Source organism: Ailuropoda melanoleuca, chromosome 3 (genome assembly GCF_002007445.2).
Source record: "Ailuropoda melanoleuca isolate Jingjing chromosome 3, ASM200744v2, whole genome shotgun sequence".
Classification (NCBI taxonomy): Eukaryota; Metazoa; Chordata; class Mammalia; order Carnivora; family Ursidae; genus Ailuropoda; species Ailuropoda melanoleuca.
In genome coordinates, this window is record NC_048220.1 from 320,760 (window position 1) to 338,626 (window position 17,867).

Consider the following 17,867-nt stretch of genomic DNA (forward strand, 5'->3'; position numbering starts at 1 on the left):
GGAGGCTGGAGGGGGCAGGTGGGGGGGGGTTCCCTGTGCAGTGGAGCCGCCTCCTGGGGGCGTCCTGCCCACCATCCCCAGGGAGCCTGCCTCTAATCGGCAGCCATGTTGCCAGTTTTGTGTCTGTGGCCGTTCCTCCTCTTCTGGCTTGAGTTCACGGTCTGTGTCTGTCTGACCCTCCCAGGCCTGACCATCCCATTCACAAAGGTCCTGAGGCCTGGGCAGGCCAAGGGAGGGGGGCCCTGTGCAGTGCTGTGAGGGGCCCAAGGCCCTTGGGGATGCACAGGGCCTGACCATGGTGTGGCTGGTGGTTCCCTGGGTGGGGGCTGGGATCCTCAGGGGCCCTTTTGGGGGCCTGGTCACTTCCTGCAGGGAAGCAGATGGGACAGGGCAGGATGAGGCCACCCACCACATCCTGAAGAGGTCCCAGGAGCAAGGCCAGGCCGCTGTGCCACTTGAGCCATGTGGACAGGCACAACATCTTTGCCAAAGAGGCACTGGGTGAACTCATGGGGCATGGGCAGGCGGCCTGCTCTGCAGTCTGAGTGCCCTCTAGCCCGGGAGCTGCTGCCAGGGGCTGAGGGGGAGCAGAGTACCCAGGCTGACTGGCTGTAGGTGGCCATGGAGAGCCACTTATAGAAGTGTGGGGCACAAGGACACCAACTGTAAGGTGACAGTCCAGGAGGAGGGCAGCTCCTGTTTCCCGCCCAGCTGGGTGGTCCTTGCTCCTGTGAAGAGTTTAGGGGGCCATGTTCATGTCTCCTTCCTCGTCTGTATCCATCAGGGTCACAAAATCGCTATGATATAGGGAGCCACTGAGGGGCCCATGGCCATGGTGTGATCTAAGTGGGGCAGTTTGGGGTGTGTGGAGTAGAGGAGGGACCTGGGGCCTTGAATCTGGTATCAGGTTAGTCTGACCCGGATGGGCCATGGGAGATGCTGGAAGATGTCCCCTGTGGGCACTGTGGCCATTTCTCCATGTGTGTCCATGTCCTGAGGTCCTCTGAGGATGCCAGCTCCTCTGTCTCCTTGCTGGCCTATACCCAGATAGGTTTAAGTCAGTCTGTCCTCTACCCCTACACATTGATTCTCCCACATGTCTGAGTGTCCATGCTTTGATTCCTTATTTGCTCTAGGATGTGGTTCAGTGTTGAATGCCCACATCCTGACTCCTCATATTCCCCAGTCTGATGTTCTCTGTGTCATCTCGACCCTCTCCAGCCCTGCCTGCCAAGTTTACAAAAACTCTGAAGAATGAGGAGGCCACAGAAGGGGCCACAGCCACACTGAACTGTGAGCTAAGTAAGGCGGCCTCTGTGGAGTGGAGGAAGGGGCCCGAGACCCTCAGAGCTGGGGACAGAGTCAGCCTGAGGCAGGACGGGGCCGTGTGTGAGCTGGAGATCCGTGGCCTGGCCGTGGCAGATGCTGGGGAGTACTCGTGTGTGTGTGGACAGGAGAAGACATCGGCCACACTAACCGTCAGGGGTAAAGATTATTTGTGGCCATGTGGGCCTCTGGCTCTGTGTGTGCCCATCGTCTCCCTGTTCACCCTTATTCTTTGTAGGACTGTGTGGGCATCTGCGTCTTTCCAACTGTGGTTTCGTGTCTGTCCTGGGTTCTGTGTCCTCATTCAGCAGATGTCCTGGTGTTTGTATCCAGTCCTTTGTGCCCTTTGTTTCTGCAAGGCCATTTGCCTCCCTCACCATCTCTGCATGTGTGTCTCATTCAGGCCGTGGCCATTTATAGTTGTTTGAACCTTGTGTGTGTACCCGCCCTGGACACAAGTCCCCCAGACAGCCTACTGTTCACCCTATTTCTTGGCTTTCCCCAGCTGTGTCAGCTAGAGTCATACAAAGTATGAGGCCTGAGAAGCCACTGAAGAGGCCATGGACACACTGTGCACAGGCCAGGCTGAGGGAAGCCATAACCCACCGTGTGTGCTCAGCACACCGAGCATGTGGCCCATGTCCATTTGGGTGTGTGTTATTTCTGTGATGTTTGTGTACTGTCCATCTGGTCAGAGCCTGTAATTGTGTCTTTCTGACCCTCCCCAGCCCTGCCTGCCAAGTTCACCAAGGGCCTGAGGAAGGAAGAGACCACAGAAGGAGCCACGGCCACGCTGCAGTGTGAGCTGAGCAAGGCAGCCCCTGTGGAATGGAGAAAGGGTCCGGAGATCCTCAGAGCTGGGGACAGAGTCAGCCTGAGGCAGGACGGGGCTGTGTGTGAGCTGGAGATCCGTGGCCTGGCCGTGGCGGATGCTGGGGAGTACTCGTGTGTGTGTGGGCAGGAGAGGACATCAGCCAAGCTCACTGTCATGGGTAAAGACCATGTGTGGCCATGTGGACCTGTTGCTTGGTGTCTGCCCATTGTCAGTATATCACCACCTTCCCTCTGTTAGACTGTGTCGACATCTGTGTCTCTCCAGTTGGGTCCCCCTGGGGTCTCCTGGCCACCATTTCCTTGTCCAGTATTGTCCTGATGTTCACGTTCAGGCTTGACCTGTTCCTCCTGAGCCATTTGCCTCCCACGTCTCCTGTGCTTCATTCAGTCATTCATGCTGTGGCCTTATGCATTTTGTGTGGTACTTGTGGGTATCTCATCCTGAACACAGACTCCCCAAGACAGTCTGGTGTCTTCCTGACTCTTGGCTCTCCCCAGCATTACCTGCCAAGTTCATAAAAGGTCTGAAGAATGAGGAGGCCACAGAAGGGGCTACGGCCTTGCTGCAGTGTGAGCTGAGCAAGGCGGCCCCTGTGGAGTGGAGGAAGGGGCCCGAGACCCTCAGAGCTGGGGACAGAGTCAGCCTGAAGCAGGACGGGGCCATGTGTGAGCTGGAGATCCATGACCTGGCCATGGCAGATGCTGGGGAGTACTCGTGTGTGTGTGGACAGGAGAAGACATCGGCCACGCTAACCATCAGGGGTAAAGACTATTTGTGGCCGTGTGGGCCTCTGGCTCTGTGTGTGCCCATCGTCTCCCTGTTCGCCCTTATTCTTTGTAGGACTCTGTGGGCATCTGTGTCTTTCCAACTGTGGTTTCGTGTCTGTCCTGGGTTCTGTGTCCTCATTCAGCAGATGTCCTGGTGTTTGTATCCAGTCCTTTGTGCCCTTTGTTTCTGCAAGGCCATTTGCCTCCCTCACCATCTCTGCATGTGTGTCTTGTTCAGGCCGTGGCCCTTTATAGTTGTTTGAACCTTGTGTGTGTACCCATCCTGGACACAAGTCCCCCAGACAGCCTACTGTTCTCCCTACTTCTTGGCTTTCCCTAGCTGTGTCAGCTAGAGTCATACAAAGTATGAGGCTTGAGGAGCCACTGAAGAGGCATGGCCACACTGTGCACAGGCCAGGCTGAGGAAAGCCATAACCCACCGTGTGTGCTCAGCACACCGAGCATGTGGCCCATGTCCATTTGGGTGTGTGTTTTTTCTGCGATGTTTGTGTCTTGTCCATCTGGTCAGAGGCTGTAATTGTGTCTGTGTCTTTCTGACCCCCCTCCAGCCCTGCCTGCCAAGTTCACCAAGGGCCTGAGGAAGGAAGAGGCCACAGAAGGAGCCACAGCCACGCTGCAGTGTGAGCTGAGCAAGGCAGCCCCTGTGGAATGGGGAAAGGGTCCGGAGATCCTCAGAGCTGGGGACAGAGTCAGTTTGAGGCAGGATGGGATCGTGTGTGAGCTGGAGATCCGTGGCCTGGTGGTGGCAGATGCTGGGGAGTACTTGTGCGTGTGCGGGCAGGAGAGGACATCAGCCATGCTGACTGTCAGGGGTAAAGACCATGTGTGGCCATGGGGACCTGTTGCTTGGTGTCTGCCCATTGTCTGTATATCACCACCTTCCCTCTGTTAGACTGTGTTGACATCTGTGTCTTTCTAGTTGGGTCCCCTTGAGATCTCTCAGTATCCATCTCTGTGCCCAGTGTTTGTCCTGATATTCATGTCCAGGCTTGTGTCTCCTCCTGGCCCATTTGCCTCCCACCCTACCTGTGCTTCATTCACTCATTCATGCCATGGCCTTCTGCAGTTTGTGTGGTTCTTGTGGGTATCTCATCCTGGACACAGAATCCCCAAGACAGTCTGATGTCTGCCTGATCCTTGGCTCTGACCAGCCCTACCTGCCAAGTTCACCAAGGGCCTGAGGACGGAAGAGGCCACAGAAGGAGCCATGGCCACGCTGCAGTGTGAGCTGAGCAAGGTGGCCCCTGTGGAGTGGAGGAAGGGGTCTGGGAGCCTTAGAGCTGAGGACAGAGTCAGCCTGATGCAAGACGGCACTGTGTGTGAGCTGGAGATCTGTGGCCTGGCTGTGGCAGATGCTGGGGAGTACTTGTGTGTGTCCAGGCAGGAGAGGATGTCGACCATGCTGACCGTCAGGGGTAACAACCACCAGTGGCCAACTGAGTGACTTCCCTCTCCCTTTCACTCTGTGCTTCCCCTATATCTCTCAATGTTGCTGTCATGCTAGGGCTACATGATGACCATCTGTCTGGTCTATCCCACAAGCTCACACTAAGAACACACTGGTCAGCTCTATGTAGGCTGCAGGGGTGGATGGTGCAGGGACTCCCAGGTGAACATCCATGGAGGGGCATTGCAGTCCAGGAAAGCTACCTGTGGCTGTGGCTGTGGCTGTGGCTGTGGCTGTGGCATGTGTTTGGGCTACATATAGGCACAAGCTTTGGGCCCAGGTGTGGAGTTAGGAGGATGTGTATCCTGTGACGAAGGGGCATTGTTGGGGGGTTTAGGAATAAGGTGGCCAGAGAGGCCAGGCCCTCCTTTGGTGACAGGGTTTGATTGACCCTGCAGGTTTGTGGAGCATCTGAAGGGCTCTGTCCCAGTCAGCTTGGGCTGCGTGACAAACACTACATGTGGGCCCACAGTCCTGGCAGCTGGAAGTCTGTGATCAAGGAGCCAGGAGCCTCCCTCCTTGGTGTGCATTTACCATCTCCTCCGTGTCCTCACTTGGTTGTTTCTCTGTGTATTTGTGTCCTGATCTCCTCTTCTTACAAGGACACCAGTATGATTAGATAATGACCCACCCCAGTGACCTCGTTTTACCCTAATTACTTCTCGGGAGACCTTATTTTCAAATATGTTCACATTCTGAGGTCCTGAGGTACAACTCTAGCATGCCAATTTGTGGGTAGGACACTGTCCGTCCATGACTCTCTGCTGTCATGCCCTCTACCCCCAAATGCATGTCTTTCTCACATGTGGAATACATTCAGCCTGTCCCCAAGGCCCCAAAGCTTTAACTGATTCCCATGTCACCTCAGAATCCAAAGTGTGGTAGCAGTGTGTCCACGAGGTTTGGTTGAGACTCAAGGTGGATTCCTCTCGAGCTGTGAATCTGTGAAGTCAGGCTGTGTGCCTCCCAAACACAGAAGCATGACCAGCACAGGACACACATTCCCATTCCAAAGGGGAGGAACAGGAACGAAGGAGAGGGTCACTGGTCCCCAGAGATGGAAGAATGGGCAGGACAGACTCTTCAATTTTAAGGCTGGAGAAGTAGCCTCTGGCTCAATGCTCTGTCCTCTGGGCCCATGAGTGGTGACCTTGCCGCTGCAGCTGTGGGTGAAGGTGCCCTGGCCCATGGGTGCCATGGCAGCCCTGTGAGCTCTGAAGTGACTGTGGTTTCCTTCTTTCCCTTTGTTGAAGGATAATATATGTCCACAGTTAGGCAACTGCATGGGCCCATCCTGTAGGAACCCCACAGGCTGATGGTTTCCACCATTTCAGCCCTTCATCTCCATCTGATTTAGGCATAGCTGTGGTGTTTCTGGGTGGGATGCTCTCAACAGCCTGGTTGGTCTCCCATGCAGTTCGCAGGAGTTCCACTCATCAGACCAGACCACTGCACATCCTTCCAGGGTGACCCCAGCTCTGTCCCCAGCTTCTTCCCTGCTCTAACATTTCACCAGAAGCAGCAAGGAGAAGTAAGACTGCTCCCTCAACTCTTTGCTTAGAGATCTCCTCAGCTAAACATGGAAGTTGACTGCTCACAAGTCCCACCCTCCACAAACTCTGGGACAGCACTCAGCCAGGTTCCTTGGCACTTCCTACAAAGACCACTTTTCCTCCAAGTGCCCAATAACCTGTTCCTGGTTTCCACGTTGGGCCTCACCAGAAGTGCCATAATGTGCATACTGACACCGTCCACCATCAAGGCAATCTACACTGATCCAGCTGCCCACCAAAATCTAGCCTTTGCCCAACACCCAGTTCCAAAGCCACTTCCACAACTTGAGCTTTTTGTCATAGCAGCAACCCACTCTTAAAACCAAAAGCAGCATGGCTGAGCAACAGACAAGTGGCCTAGACATCAGAAATGTGTGGTCTCACAGTCCTGGAGGTTGGAGTCTGAGATCCAGGCAGGGCAGGGCTGGTTTCTCTAGAGGCCTCTCATTGGCTTACAGATGACTGCCTTCTCCCTGTGTCCTCACATGGTTGTCTTTCTCTGCATGTCTGTATCCTGATCTCCTCTTCTTGTAAGGACCCCAGTCTTACAGGATCAGAGCCCACCCTAGTGACCTCATTTTACCTTAATCACCTCTTTAAAGACTCCATCTTGAAATATAGCCCCATTCTGTGGTCTTGGGGTTGGGGATCTGACATGAATTTGGGGGAACATGAGTCCCCCCTCAACATGGTATGACCAGGGTAGACACTGGTCAGCTGTAACTTGTGGAGCCCTGCCTGGACTAGGAATACAGTGGAGGAGGGACTAGGGGTGTGGTTAGAAGGCATGGCTGCATCCATCATGGTCTGTGAGACCTGAGACAGGAGAGTGTGTGTTCAGTGGGGTCTGGACAGGAACTTGTGAAGTAGAGAAGGTGGGGATGGCATGCAGTGAGCCCAGGTGTGTCCAGTACTGGATGGATGCCCTGTGTGGGCTAGAAAGATTGGGATGGAGGCAACAGTGGAGCAGTGGATATCATGGCCAAGAGATATCTCCTGGGAATTCCTCCACGCGAGATGTCCATCACATCACGAACATGGGTTTTGAGCTGGAGGAGCTTGGTTTAGAGCTCAGTACAGGTGAGGCCAGAGCTTGCCTGTATGAAGGGTTAAGGTAAGAGGACATTGAGAAGGCAAGATGCCTGGAGGGAGCCAGTCCCTGGGCCAACTTCACCTCAAGGCAGAATGCCAGAAGCTCTCACAATCACACACACACACTCTGCCTGTTCTCATCTCCACTCTTCTGCTCTATTCCCATCTGGAGTGTTCATGTTGTGCCCCCAGTCCTCCAGAGGGGTTGATGGCTTCTGTCCATCTGACCCTCCACAGCACTGCCAGCTCAGTTCATCCAAGATCTGAAGACCAAGGAGGCCAGGAAGGAGCCATGGCCACACTGTGTTGTGAGCTAAGCAAGGCAGCCCCTGTGGAGTGGAGGAAAGGGTCAGAGACCCTCAGAGCTGGGGACAGAGTCAGCCTGAGGCAGGACGGGGCCATGTGTGAGATGGAGATCCGTGGCCTGGCATGGCAGATGCTGGAGAGTATTCATGTGTGTGCGGGCAGGAGAGGACATCAGCCACGCTGACCATCAGGGGTAAAGACCGCATGAGGCCAAGCAGAGCTGTGTTCTGATTTCCACTTGATTTTGTGACATCCATCTGCACTCAGTGCATATTCACGTTCTTTCTCTCCCACATTCTCTTGGTGTCATCCTCCATCCCTTACTCCGTGGAATCCACCTCATCTCCTGGGCTGTTGTGTGAACCATGAGAAGCCAGCATCCCAGCCATTTCCCATCCCTTGGTCACTGCTAGTCCTGTTGTCCTATGGGAGTCTGTCTTGTCCTCTGTCCTGGGGTGTTCCTCCCCCAACAATCTCCGGTTCTGTGTCTGACTCTCCTGAGCCGTGCTGGGCAGAGTCATACCAAGTATGAGGCCTGAGGAGCCACTGAAGAGGCCATGGCCACACTGTGCACAGGCCAGGCTGAGGAAGCCACCACCCACCATGTGTGCTCAGCACACTGAGCACATGGCCCGTGTCCGTTTGGGTTTGTGTCTTCTCTGTGAAGTTTGTGTCCTGTCTCATCCATGTGACCAGAGACTGTGATTGTGTCTGTGTCTTTCTGACCCTCCCCAGCCCTGCCTGCCAAGTTCACCAAGGGCCTGAGGAAGGAAGAGGCCACAGAAGGAGCCACAGCCATGCTGCAGTGTGAGCTGAGCAAGGCAGCACCCGTGGAGTGGAGGAAGGGGTCTGAGACCCTCAGAGCTGGGGACAGAGTCAGCCTGAGGCAGGATGGGACCGTGTGTGAGCTGGAGATCCGTGGCCTGGTGGTGGCAGATGCTGGGGAGTACTTGTGCGTGTGCGGGCAGGAGAGGACATCAGCCATGCTGACTGTCAGGGGTAAAGACCATGTGTGGCCATGTGGACCTGTTGCTTGGTGTCTGCCCATTGTCAGTATATCACCACCTTCCCTCTGTTAGACTGTGTCGACATCTGTGTCTCTCCAGTTGGGTCCCCCTGGGGTCTCCTGGCCACCATTTCCTTGTCCAGTATTGTCCTGATGTTCACGTTCAGGCTTGACCTGTTCCTCCTGAGCCATTTGCCTCCCACGTCTCCTGTGCTTCATTCAGTCATTCATGCTGTGGCCTTCTGTGTTTTGTGTGGTACTTGTGGGTATCTCATCCTGAACACAGACTCCCCAAGACAGTCTGGTGTCTTCCTGACTCTTGGCTCTCCCCAGCATTACCTGCCAAGTTCATAAAAGGTCTGAAGAATGAGGAGGCCACAGAAGGGGCTACGGCCTTGCTGCAGTGTGAGCTGAGCAAGGCGGCCCCTGTGGAGTGGAGGAAGGGGCCCGAGACCCTCAGAGCTGGGGACAGAGTCAGCCTGAAGCAGGACGGGGCCATGTGTGAGCTGGAGATCCATGGCCTGGCCGTGGCAGATGCTGGGGAGTACTCGTGTGTGTGTGGACAGGAGAAGACATCGGCCACGCTAACCGTCAGGGGTAAAGACTATTTGTGGCCGTGTGGGCCTCTGGCTCTGTGTGTGCCCATCGTCTCCCTGTTTGCCCTTATTCTTTGTAGGACTGTGTAGGCATCTGTGTCTTTCCAACTGTGGTTTCGTGTCTGTCCTGGGTTCTGTGTCCTCATTCAGCAGATATCCTGATGTTTGTGTCCAGTCCTTTGTGCCCTTTGTTTCTGCAAGGCCATTTGCCTCCCTCACCATCTCTGCATGTGTGTCTCATTCAGGCCGTGGCCCTTTATAGTTGTTTGAACCTTGTGTGTGTACCCATCCTGGACACAAGTCCCCCAGACAGCCTACTGTTCTCCCTACTTCTTGGCTTTCCCCAGCTGTGTCAGCTAGAGTCATACAAAGTATGAGGCTTGAGGAGCCACTGAAGAGGCCATGGCCACACTGTGCACAGGCCAGGCTGAGGGAAGCCATAACCCACCGTGTGTGCTCAGCACACCGAGCATGTGGCCCATGTCCATTTGGGTGTGTGTTTTTTCTGCGATGTTTGTGTCTTGTCTATCTGGTCAGAGACTGTAATTGTGTCTGTGTCTTTCTGACCCTCCCCAGCCCTGCCTGCCAAGTTCACCAAGGGCCTGAGGAAGGAAGAGGCCACAGAAGGAGCCACGGCCACGCTGCAGTGTGAGCTGAGCAAGGCAGCCCCTGTGGAATGGAAAAAGGGTCCGGAGATCCTCAGAGCTGGGGACAGAGTCAGCCTGAGGCAGGATGGGACCGTGTGTGAGCTGGAGATCCGCGGCCTGGCCGTGGCAGATGCTGGGGAGTACTCGTGCGTGTGCGGGCAGGAGAGGACATCAGCCATGCTGACTGTCAGGGGTAAAGACCATGTGTGGCCATGTGGACCTGTTGCTTGGTGTCTGCCCATTGTCAGTATATCACCACCTTCCCTCTGTTAGACTGTGTCGACATCTGTGTCTCTCCAGTTGGGTCCCCCTGGGGTCTCCTGGCCACCATTTCCTTGTCCAGTATTGTCCTGATGTTCACGTTCAGGCTTGACCTGTTCCTCCTGAGCCATTTGCCTCCCACGTCTCCTGTGCGTCATTCAGTCACTCATGCTGTGGCCTTCTGCGTTTTGTGTGGTACTTGTGGGTATCTCATCCTGGACAAAGACTCCCCAAGACAGTCTGGTGTCTTCCTGACTCTTGGCTCTCCCCAGCATTACCTGCCAAGTTCATAAAAGGTCTGAAGAATGAGGAGGCCACAGAAGGGGCCACAGCCACGCTGCAGTGTGAGCTGAGCAAGGCGGCATCCGTGGAGTGGAGGAAGGGGACTGAGACCCTCAGAGCTGGGGACAGAGTCAGCCTGAAGCAGGATGGGGCCGTGTGTGAGCTGGAGATCCATGGCCTGGCCGTGGCAGATGCTGGGGAGTACTCGTGTGTGTGTGGACAGGAGAAGACGTCAGCCACACTAACCGTCAGGGGTAAAGACTGTTTTTTGCCATGTGGGCCTCTGGTTCTGTGTGTGCCCATCGTCTCCCTGCTTGCCCTTATTCTTTGTAGGACTGTGTAGGCATCTGTATCTTTCCAACTGTGGTTTCGTGTCTGTCCTGGGTTCTGTGTCCTCATTCAGCAGATGTCCTGGTGTTTGTATCCAGTCCTTTGTGCCCTTTGTTTCTGCAAGGCCATTTGCCTCCCTCACCATCTCTGCATGTGTGTCTCGTTCAGGCCGTGGCCCTTTATAGTTGTTTGAACCTTGTGTGTGTACCCGTCCTGGACACAAGTCCCCCAGACAGCCTACTCTTCTCCCTACTTCTTGGCTTTCCCCAGCTGTGTCAGCTAGAGTCATACAAAGTATGAGGCTTGAGGAGCCACTGAAGAGGCAATGGCCACACTGTGCACAGGCCAGGCTGAGGAAAGCCATAACCCACCATATGTGCTCAGCACACCGAGCATGTGGCCCACGTCCATTTGGGTGTGTGTTTTTTCTGCGATGTTTGTGTCTTGTCCATCTGGTCAGAGACTGTAATTGTGTCTGTGTCTTTCTGACCCTCCCCAGCCCTGCCTGCCAAGTTCACCAAGGGCCTGAGGAAGGAAGAGGCCACAGAAGGAGCCACAGCCACGCTGCAGTGTGAGCTGAGCAAGGCAGCCCCTGTGGAATGGAGGAAGGGCCCCGAGACCCTCAGAGCTGGGGACAGAGTCAGCCTGAGGCAGGACGGGGCTGTGTGTGAGCTGGAGATCCGTGGCCTGGCCATGGGCGGATGCTGGGGAGTACTCGTGTGTGTGTGGGCAGGAGAGGACATCAGCCAAGCTCACTGTCATGGGTAAAGACCATGTGTGGCCACATGGAGTACAGGGGTGCATGTCCTTGTCTCTGTGTCTCTGCATCTTCACTGGCTCTCAGACGCACTCCTCTCCTCTGTCCTCTGTCTACTCACCTGTCCAGTGTTCTTTGTCTGGCTCTTGACCTCCATCCTCATGACCTCATGGGGCCTGTCCGGGTGGTAGGGACAGAATTCCCACCTCATGTCTTTCTCCCACCTCACCCCAATCTGCCCAGCTTTTCCATCTTCAGTGTGTCCAGCTGTGTGTTGGGATCATGGGGCTGATCCTGTGTCCCTTGGGCCCCGCCTACCCTTCAGCCCCACAGGTTGTATTCAGGGAGCCACTCCAGAGCCTGCAGGCTGAGGAGGGTGCCTCAGTCACCCTGCAGTGTGAGCTGTCTCAGCCCAATGCCGCCGTGGTCTGGAGCAAGGGTGGTCTGGAGCTGCAAGCCGACGAGCGCAGGGAGCCTCAGCAGCGGGGCTGCACGGCGGAGCTTGTGCTGCGGGACCTGCGCAGGGAGGACTCGGGAGAATACACATGTGCCTGTGGACCCCAGGCCACCAGTGCCACCCTCACCATTTCAGGTGGGCCCCAAGGCAAGAGCTGTCCCATGTGCAGGTCCCCTATGCTTTGGGCTGCACCTCAGGGCTGCAGCACCACCCTGGGCATCCCATGAGGGACATGGGCTCTGTGGGCATGTCAGGCCTGGCAGGAAGCTCAGCCCTCACTATCACCAGGCGGGTAGCTGAGACCCTGGAGTTAACCCCAGCACCGACAGCCTCACCCCTGTGCTTCCCTCCACTGTCATGCCCCTGGGGGGTCTCCCCTGCACCACGTAGCCACGCCCCTGCGGCTCCCCTCCTGCACTCTGGAGCTATAGCTTTGTCTGTGTGGTTCCCTCTGCATTTTGCAGCCATGCCCCCGCGGGTCTCCCGTGCACCCAGTAGCCATGCCCCTGCACCCATAGCCTCGCCCCTGCGCCTCCCCTCTGCACTTTGTGGCCACGCCTCTGCATCCCCATAGTCTTGCTCTGGTGGTTCTCACCCCCAGACCCTTAGCAGCTCGCCCCTCCCACTCTGAAGCTGTGCCCCAGCCCCTTTTTTTAAATTTATTTTTTTTATTTTAATTTTTTATTATGTTAGTCACCATACAGTACATCCCAGGTTTTTGATGTAAAGTTCCATGATTCATTAGTTGCGTATAACACCCAGTGCTCCATGCAATACGTGCCCTCCTTAATACCCACCACCAGGCTAGCCCATCGCCCCACCCCTCTCCCCTCTGAAGCCCTCAGTTTGTGCCTCAGCCCTCAGTCCCATCGCCCTGAAAACCTCAGCTGAGTGCCTGTGGTGCCTCCTCTATTTTATAGCTGCTCTCTGGCAGTTCTCCCTGGAACCCCTGTAGGCACCCTGGGTCCTGCCCCCACTATCTCCCCAACCCACACAGTTGCACCCCCCCCCCGTCTCCCTGTGCCCGATAGCTGGGCTCCTGTTGTCGCCCCCCGCGCTCCCTAACGGTCCCTGCCCCGGCCTCACGCTCTCCTGCTTCCCCACAGCCGCACCTGTGCAGTTCCTCAGGGAGCTGCAGGCCCAGGAGCTGGATGAGGGCGCCACGGCACACCTGCGCTGCGAGCTGAGCCGTGACAGTGCCAGCGTGGAGTGGCGCAAGGGTTCCCTGCAGCTTTTCCCTTGTGCCAAGTACCAGATGGTGCAGGAGGGAAGGGCCGCCGAGCTGCTGGTGCGTGACGTGGAGCAGGAGGACTCCGGCCACTATACCTGTGACGCGGGAGACATGCAGAGCACTGCCAGCCTCTCTGTCCGAGGTGAGCTGCCCAGCAGCCCCTTGCTGTCCCTGGAGCCCCCAATCCCCGAGGGGCCGGTGCCTTGCTCAGCAGCCCTAAGCACCCCTCCCTGGTCCCCCAGCCCCTAGGCCCACATTCCAGGAGGAGCTGCAGAGCACGGAGCAGGAGGTGGGCAGCGTGGCCCGGCTGCGTTGCCAGCTGAGCGAGGCAGAGACCGGTGTCCCAGTGCAGTGGCTCAAGGAGGGTGTGGAGCTGCACGGGAGCCCCAAATACGAGATAAGGCGCCTGGGGACCACATGTGAGCTGCTGATCCACGGGTTGGAGGCCAAGGACACGGGCGAGTATGTCTGTGTGGCTGGTGGTCAGAAAACTGTGGCCTCTGTCATGGTCAAAGGTGAGCCCTCCCTGCCACACCCTTGCCCCTGTGGCTGCCCTGGGGGTGCACCTGGCCTGGCCCAGCTCCCATTAAGGCCAAGCACTTGTCTGGGTGTTGCTCTGAGGGCTCTGGGGTCATAGGCTCTCTCCTCTCTTTTCTGCTGCACTCTGGTGCAGGTGCTTCTAGACAGGGGTGTTCATGGTGGGAAACACCTGCAACCCTCCACCCGAACACTGCCCTGCATCCCACCCCAGCCCACAGGTGGGCAGCCCGGCTGGGTCATCCTCACGGAGCAGGGCCTGTCTGAAAGGGCTTCCCTCCCTGATGTCCTGGCCAGGGCAAGGCTGGCCACGGGGTGAGGATGGACAGAAGCTGCCCTGCACCCCACAGGTGCTCATGTTCCTTCCAAACAGAGGTGCCCCCAGCCCAGTCTAGGAGTTGAGTGTCATGGTGACAAATGTGTGGGGCACATAGAGGCTGTGCCAAGAGCAGAGAGTGAGGGTGTTCAGGAAGGCTTCTTGGAGGAGGAGGAGGAGTGGGCAGTTGGCTTGGGTGCTCTGGCCTGGCTGATAAAGGGACCTCCTCACCTACACCCCAGAGCCAGAGGTGACCATCGTGCGGGGGCTGGTGGATGCCGAGGTGCAGGTCGACGGGGACGTGGAGTTCACCTGTGAGGTGTCGCGGGATGGGGTCACGGATGTGGAGTGGCGCCTCCAGGGCCTGCCCCTGCAGAGCAACGAGGTGACAGAGGTGTTTGTGCGGGACGGCCGCACCCACACGCTCCAGCTGAAGGGCGTGACACCTGAGGATGCAGGCACCGTCTCCTTCCACATGGGCGTCCACACGTCTTCCGCGCAGCTCACTGTCCGAGGTAGTGGGGCCGGGCAGGCTCACTGCACTCTGGGCTGGAAGGTTCGGGCCTCTGTGGGCCAGACGTAGATCCCTGTGGGGGGTGGGGAACTGGTAGGGAGGTGGCCCTGTGAATGGGCAGTTCTGGGATGGCCAAGATATGGTGGAGTGGTGCCTCACGTGCTTGTCTTCAGAGTCGGGATGGGGTGCTGGGGTGGACCCTGGGCACTGGGAGGCACTCCTGTCCTGGAGGCCGATGCTGTGTCTCCCGCTGTGCAGTCCCTGAGGTGACCATTCTGGAGCCCCTGCAGGACCTGCAGCTCAACGAGGGCCAGGACGCCCACTTCCAGTGCCAGCTGTCCAGGGCCTCTGGGCAGGAGGCCCGCTGGGCCCTGGGAGGGGTGCCCCTGCAGGCCAATGAGATGAATGACATCACTGTGGAACACGGCATGCTCCACCTCCTCACTCTGCACAAGGTGGGTCCCCTGGGACCTGCCCCGGCCACAGAGCTCCCAGGGGTGTGGGTGAAGGAAGATCCCAACTCCCGCTGGACTGGGATGGGGGCCTGCAGAGATGGTGGAAGCAGGGCTGCCAGGCTGAGACCCCCTCTCTCCTTCAGGTGACCCTGGAGGATGCTGGAACCATCAGTTTCCAAGTGGGCTCGTGTAGGTCGGAGGCCCAGTTAAAGGTCACAGGTGGGCAGCCCCCTCCCCTAACCAGCCCCTTGTCTATGGGTGTCTGTATTTCCCTACTCAGGGAGCTGTTTGGGGGTGGTGTGACCAGAAACACAAGACTTTCAGAGGTGATCTTGCCTTGGGGTGGCAGTTTTCCACCCCTTGGTGGCTTAAGCCACAGACCACAAAGCCCAACAAGATGGACCAAGTCAGGTCAGCTTGAGACATTCTGGTATGTGTGGGATATCAGTATGGGAAGAGTGCTGTCCACAGGGGGTTGGTGGGGAGGCTTCTGTGGGCCTGGGCCCTGCGGTGGAGGCAGGGCCTTTGGAATTTCCACCCTCCATACAGTGACTCTTGTGACCCTGGTCCATGTGCTCATGTCTACATGGATACACAGCTGTGCATCCAGCAGATTTCCCAGTGCTGATACAGGCACAGCTATGATGTGTGTAGGTTTAGACAAGAACATACGAGGTCCCAGGCCTCTAGGCAGGATCCGAGGACTTTCAACTTGGGTTATACTTTGTCCCCAAAGCTGGTCATCTCTGAGTGCCTGACCAGGAAAGCTTCTCCTGTGCTCTCGTACTCCTGGTTTTCAAGCTGGTCCCATGCGTGTAACCACCCATCCACTATCCATCATTCATTTACACATCCAACTACTTGTCCATTTACCACCCATCTTTCTGTCTATCCACTTACCTGTTCATCCATCTATCCGCCATGTACCCATCTACCATTTATTCACCCACCGGATCCATCTTTCCGCCTGTTCATTTATCATCCATCTATCCATCCATCATCCATTCACTCATCCACCTACCACCCACCTGTCTGATCACCATCCATCCATCCATCTACTGCTCATCCATCCACCATCCATCCATCCATCCATCCATCCACTGCTCATCCATCCATCCACCGTCCATCCACTGCTCATCCACCGATCCACCATCCATCCATCCACCATCCATCCATCTGTTCATCCATCCATCCACCATCCAACCATCCACCATCCACCCACCCATCCATCCATCCTTCCATCCATCCACCATCCATCTACTGCTCATCCATCCACCATCCATCCATCCATCCATCCATCCACTGCTCCATCCATCCATCCACCGTCCATCCACTGCTCATCCACCGATCCACCATCCATCCATCCACCATCCATCCATCTGTTCATCCATCCATCCACCATCCATCCATCTGTTCATCCACCCATCCACCATCCATCCATCTGTTCATCCATCCATCCACCATCTATCCAACCATCCACCATCCATCCATCCATCCATCCACTGCTCATCCATCCATCCATCCACCATCCATCCACTGCTCATCCATCCATCCATCCACCATCTATCCACTGCTCATCCACCGATCCACCATCCATCCATCCACCATCCATCCATCTGTTCATCCATCCATCCACCATCCATCCATCTGTTCATCCACCCATCCACCATCCATCCATCTGTTCATCCATCCATCCACCATCTATCCAACCATCCACCATCCACCCACCCATCCATCCATCCTTCCATCCATCCACCATCCATCTACTGCTCATCCATCCACCATCCATCCATCCACCATCCATCCATCTGTTCATCCATCCATCCACCATCCATCCATCTGTTCATCCACCCATCCACCATCCATCCATCTGTTCATCCATCCATCCACCATCTATCCAACCATCCACCATCCACCCACCCATCCATCCATCCTTCCATCCATCCACCATCCATCTACTGCTCATCCATCCACCATCCATCCATCCACCATCCATCCATCTGTTCATCCATCCATCCACCATCCATCCATCTGTTCATCCACCCATCCACCATCCATCCATCTGTTCATCCATCCATCCACCATCTATCCAACCATCCACCATCCACCCACCCATCCATCCATCCTTCCATCCATCCACCATCCATCTACTGCTCATCCATCCACCATCCATCCATCCACCATCCATCCATCTGTTCATCCATCCATCCACCATCCATCCATCTGTTCATCCACCCATCCACCATCCATCCATCTGTTCATCCATCCATCCACCATCTATCCAACCATCCACCATCCATCCACCCATCCATCCACCCTTCCATCCATCCACCATCCATCTACTGCTCATCCATCCACCATCCATCCATCCATCCATCCATCCACTGCTCATCCATCCATCCACCGTCCATCCACTGCTCATCCACCGATCCACCATCCATCCATCCACCATCCATCCATCTGTTCATCCATCCATCCACCATCCATCCATCTGTTCATCCACCCATCCACCATCCATCCATCTGTTCATCCATCCATCCACCATCTATCCAACCATCCACCATCCACCCACCATCCATCCATCCATCCATCCCATCCATCCATCCATCCATCCTTCCATCCATCCACCATCCATCTACTGCTCATCCATCCACCATCCATCCATCCATCCATCTGTTCATCCACCCATCCACCATCTATCCACCCATCCACCATCCATCCATCCATCCATCTACTGTTCATCCATCCATCCACCATCCATCCATCCATCTGTTCATTTACCATCCATCTGTCCAACCACCACCCATCCATGCGCCCAACCATCCACCCACCATCTATCTTACCATCTACTTAAAAAGGGGACAGATGCAGCTCTGCCCTCAGGGAGTCCCCAGTCTGTTGTGTGAGTTGGACATAGAGACAGAGTGTATCCTAAATCTCACGTCCCCTCCCCTCCCACCAGATCTTCAGAGGGTGGACAGACAGTCAGCTCTGTGAACGGTGGGGCTGGGAAAGGCTCCAAGATTAGTGCCCTCAAGTGGAGTGATGGGAGAGGGGTAGTATCCTGGTTGTCCTGAGTAGAGTGGGTCCAGGAAGGGCCTTGTGTGTTCCTCAAGGTGGGCAGCATGGGA

At 56.1% G+C, this 17,867-nt stretch overlaps 1 protein-coding gene across 1 annotated transcript in view; it reads left to right on the forward strand.

The window, feature by feature from the left end:
* Positions 1 to 17,867, forward strand: part of OBSCN (obscurin, cytoskeletal calmodulin and titin-interacting RhoGEF) — a 145,713-nt gene that overhangs the window by 94,291 nt on the left and 33,555 nt on the right. Inside the window, exons 41-53 of the mRNA XM_034655743.1 lie at positions 1,222 to 1,485; positions 2,055 to 2,318; positions 2,659 to 2,922; positions 8,083 to 8,346; positions 8,687 to 8,950; positions 9,526 to 9,789; positions 10,130 to 10,393; positions 11,552 to 11,818; positions 12,790 to 13,056; positions 13,157 to 13,429; positions 14,010 to 14,282; positions 14,540 to 14,736; positions 14,880 to 14,955. Of these exons, the coding sequence (XP_034511634.1) occupies positions 1,222 to 1,485; positions 2,055 to 2,318; positions 2,659 to 2,922; positions 8,083 to 8,346; positions 8,687 to 8,950; positions 9,526 to 9,789; positions 10,130 to 10,393; positions 11,552 to 11,818; positions 12,790 to 13,056; positions 13,157 to 13,429; positions 14,010 to 14,282; positions 14,540 to 14,736; positions 14,880 to 14,955 (3,201 nt within the window). The remainder of the gene's footprint in view (positions 1 to 1,221; positions 1,486 to 2,054; positions 2,319 to 2,658; positions 2,923 to 8,082; positions 8,347 to 8,686; positions 8,951 to 9,525; positions 9,790 to 10,129; positions 10,394 to 11,551; positions 11,819 to 12,789; positions 13,057 to 13,156; positions 13,430 to 14,009; positions 14,283 to 14,539; positions 14,737 to 14,879; positions 14,956 to 17,867) is intronic.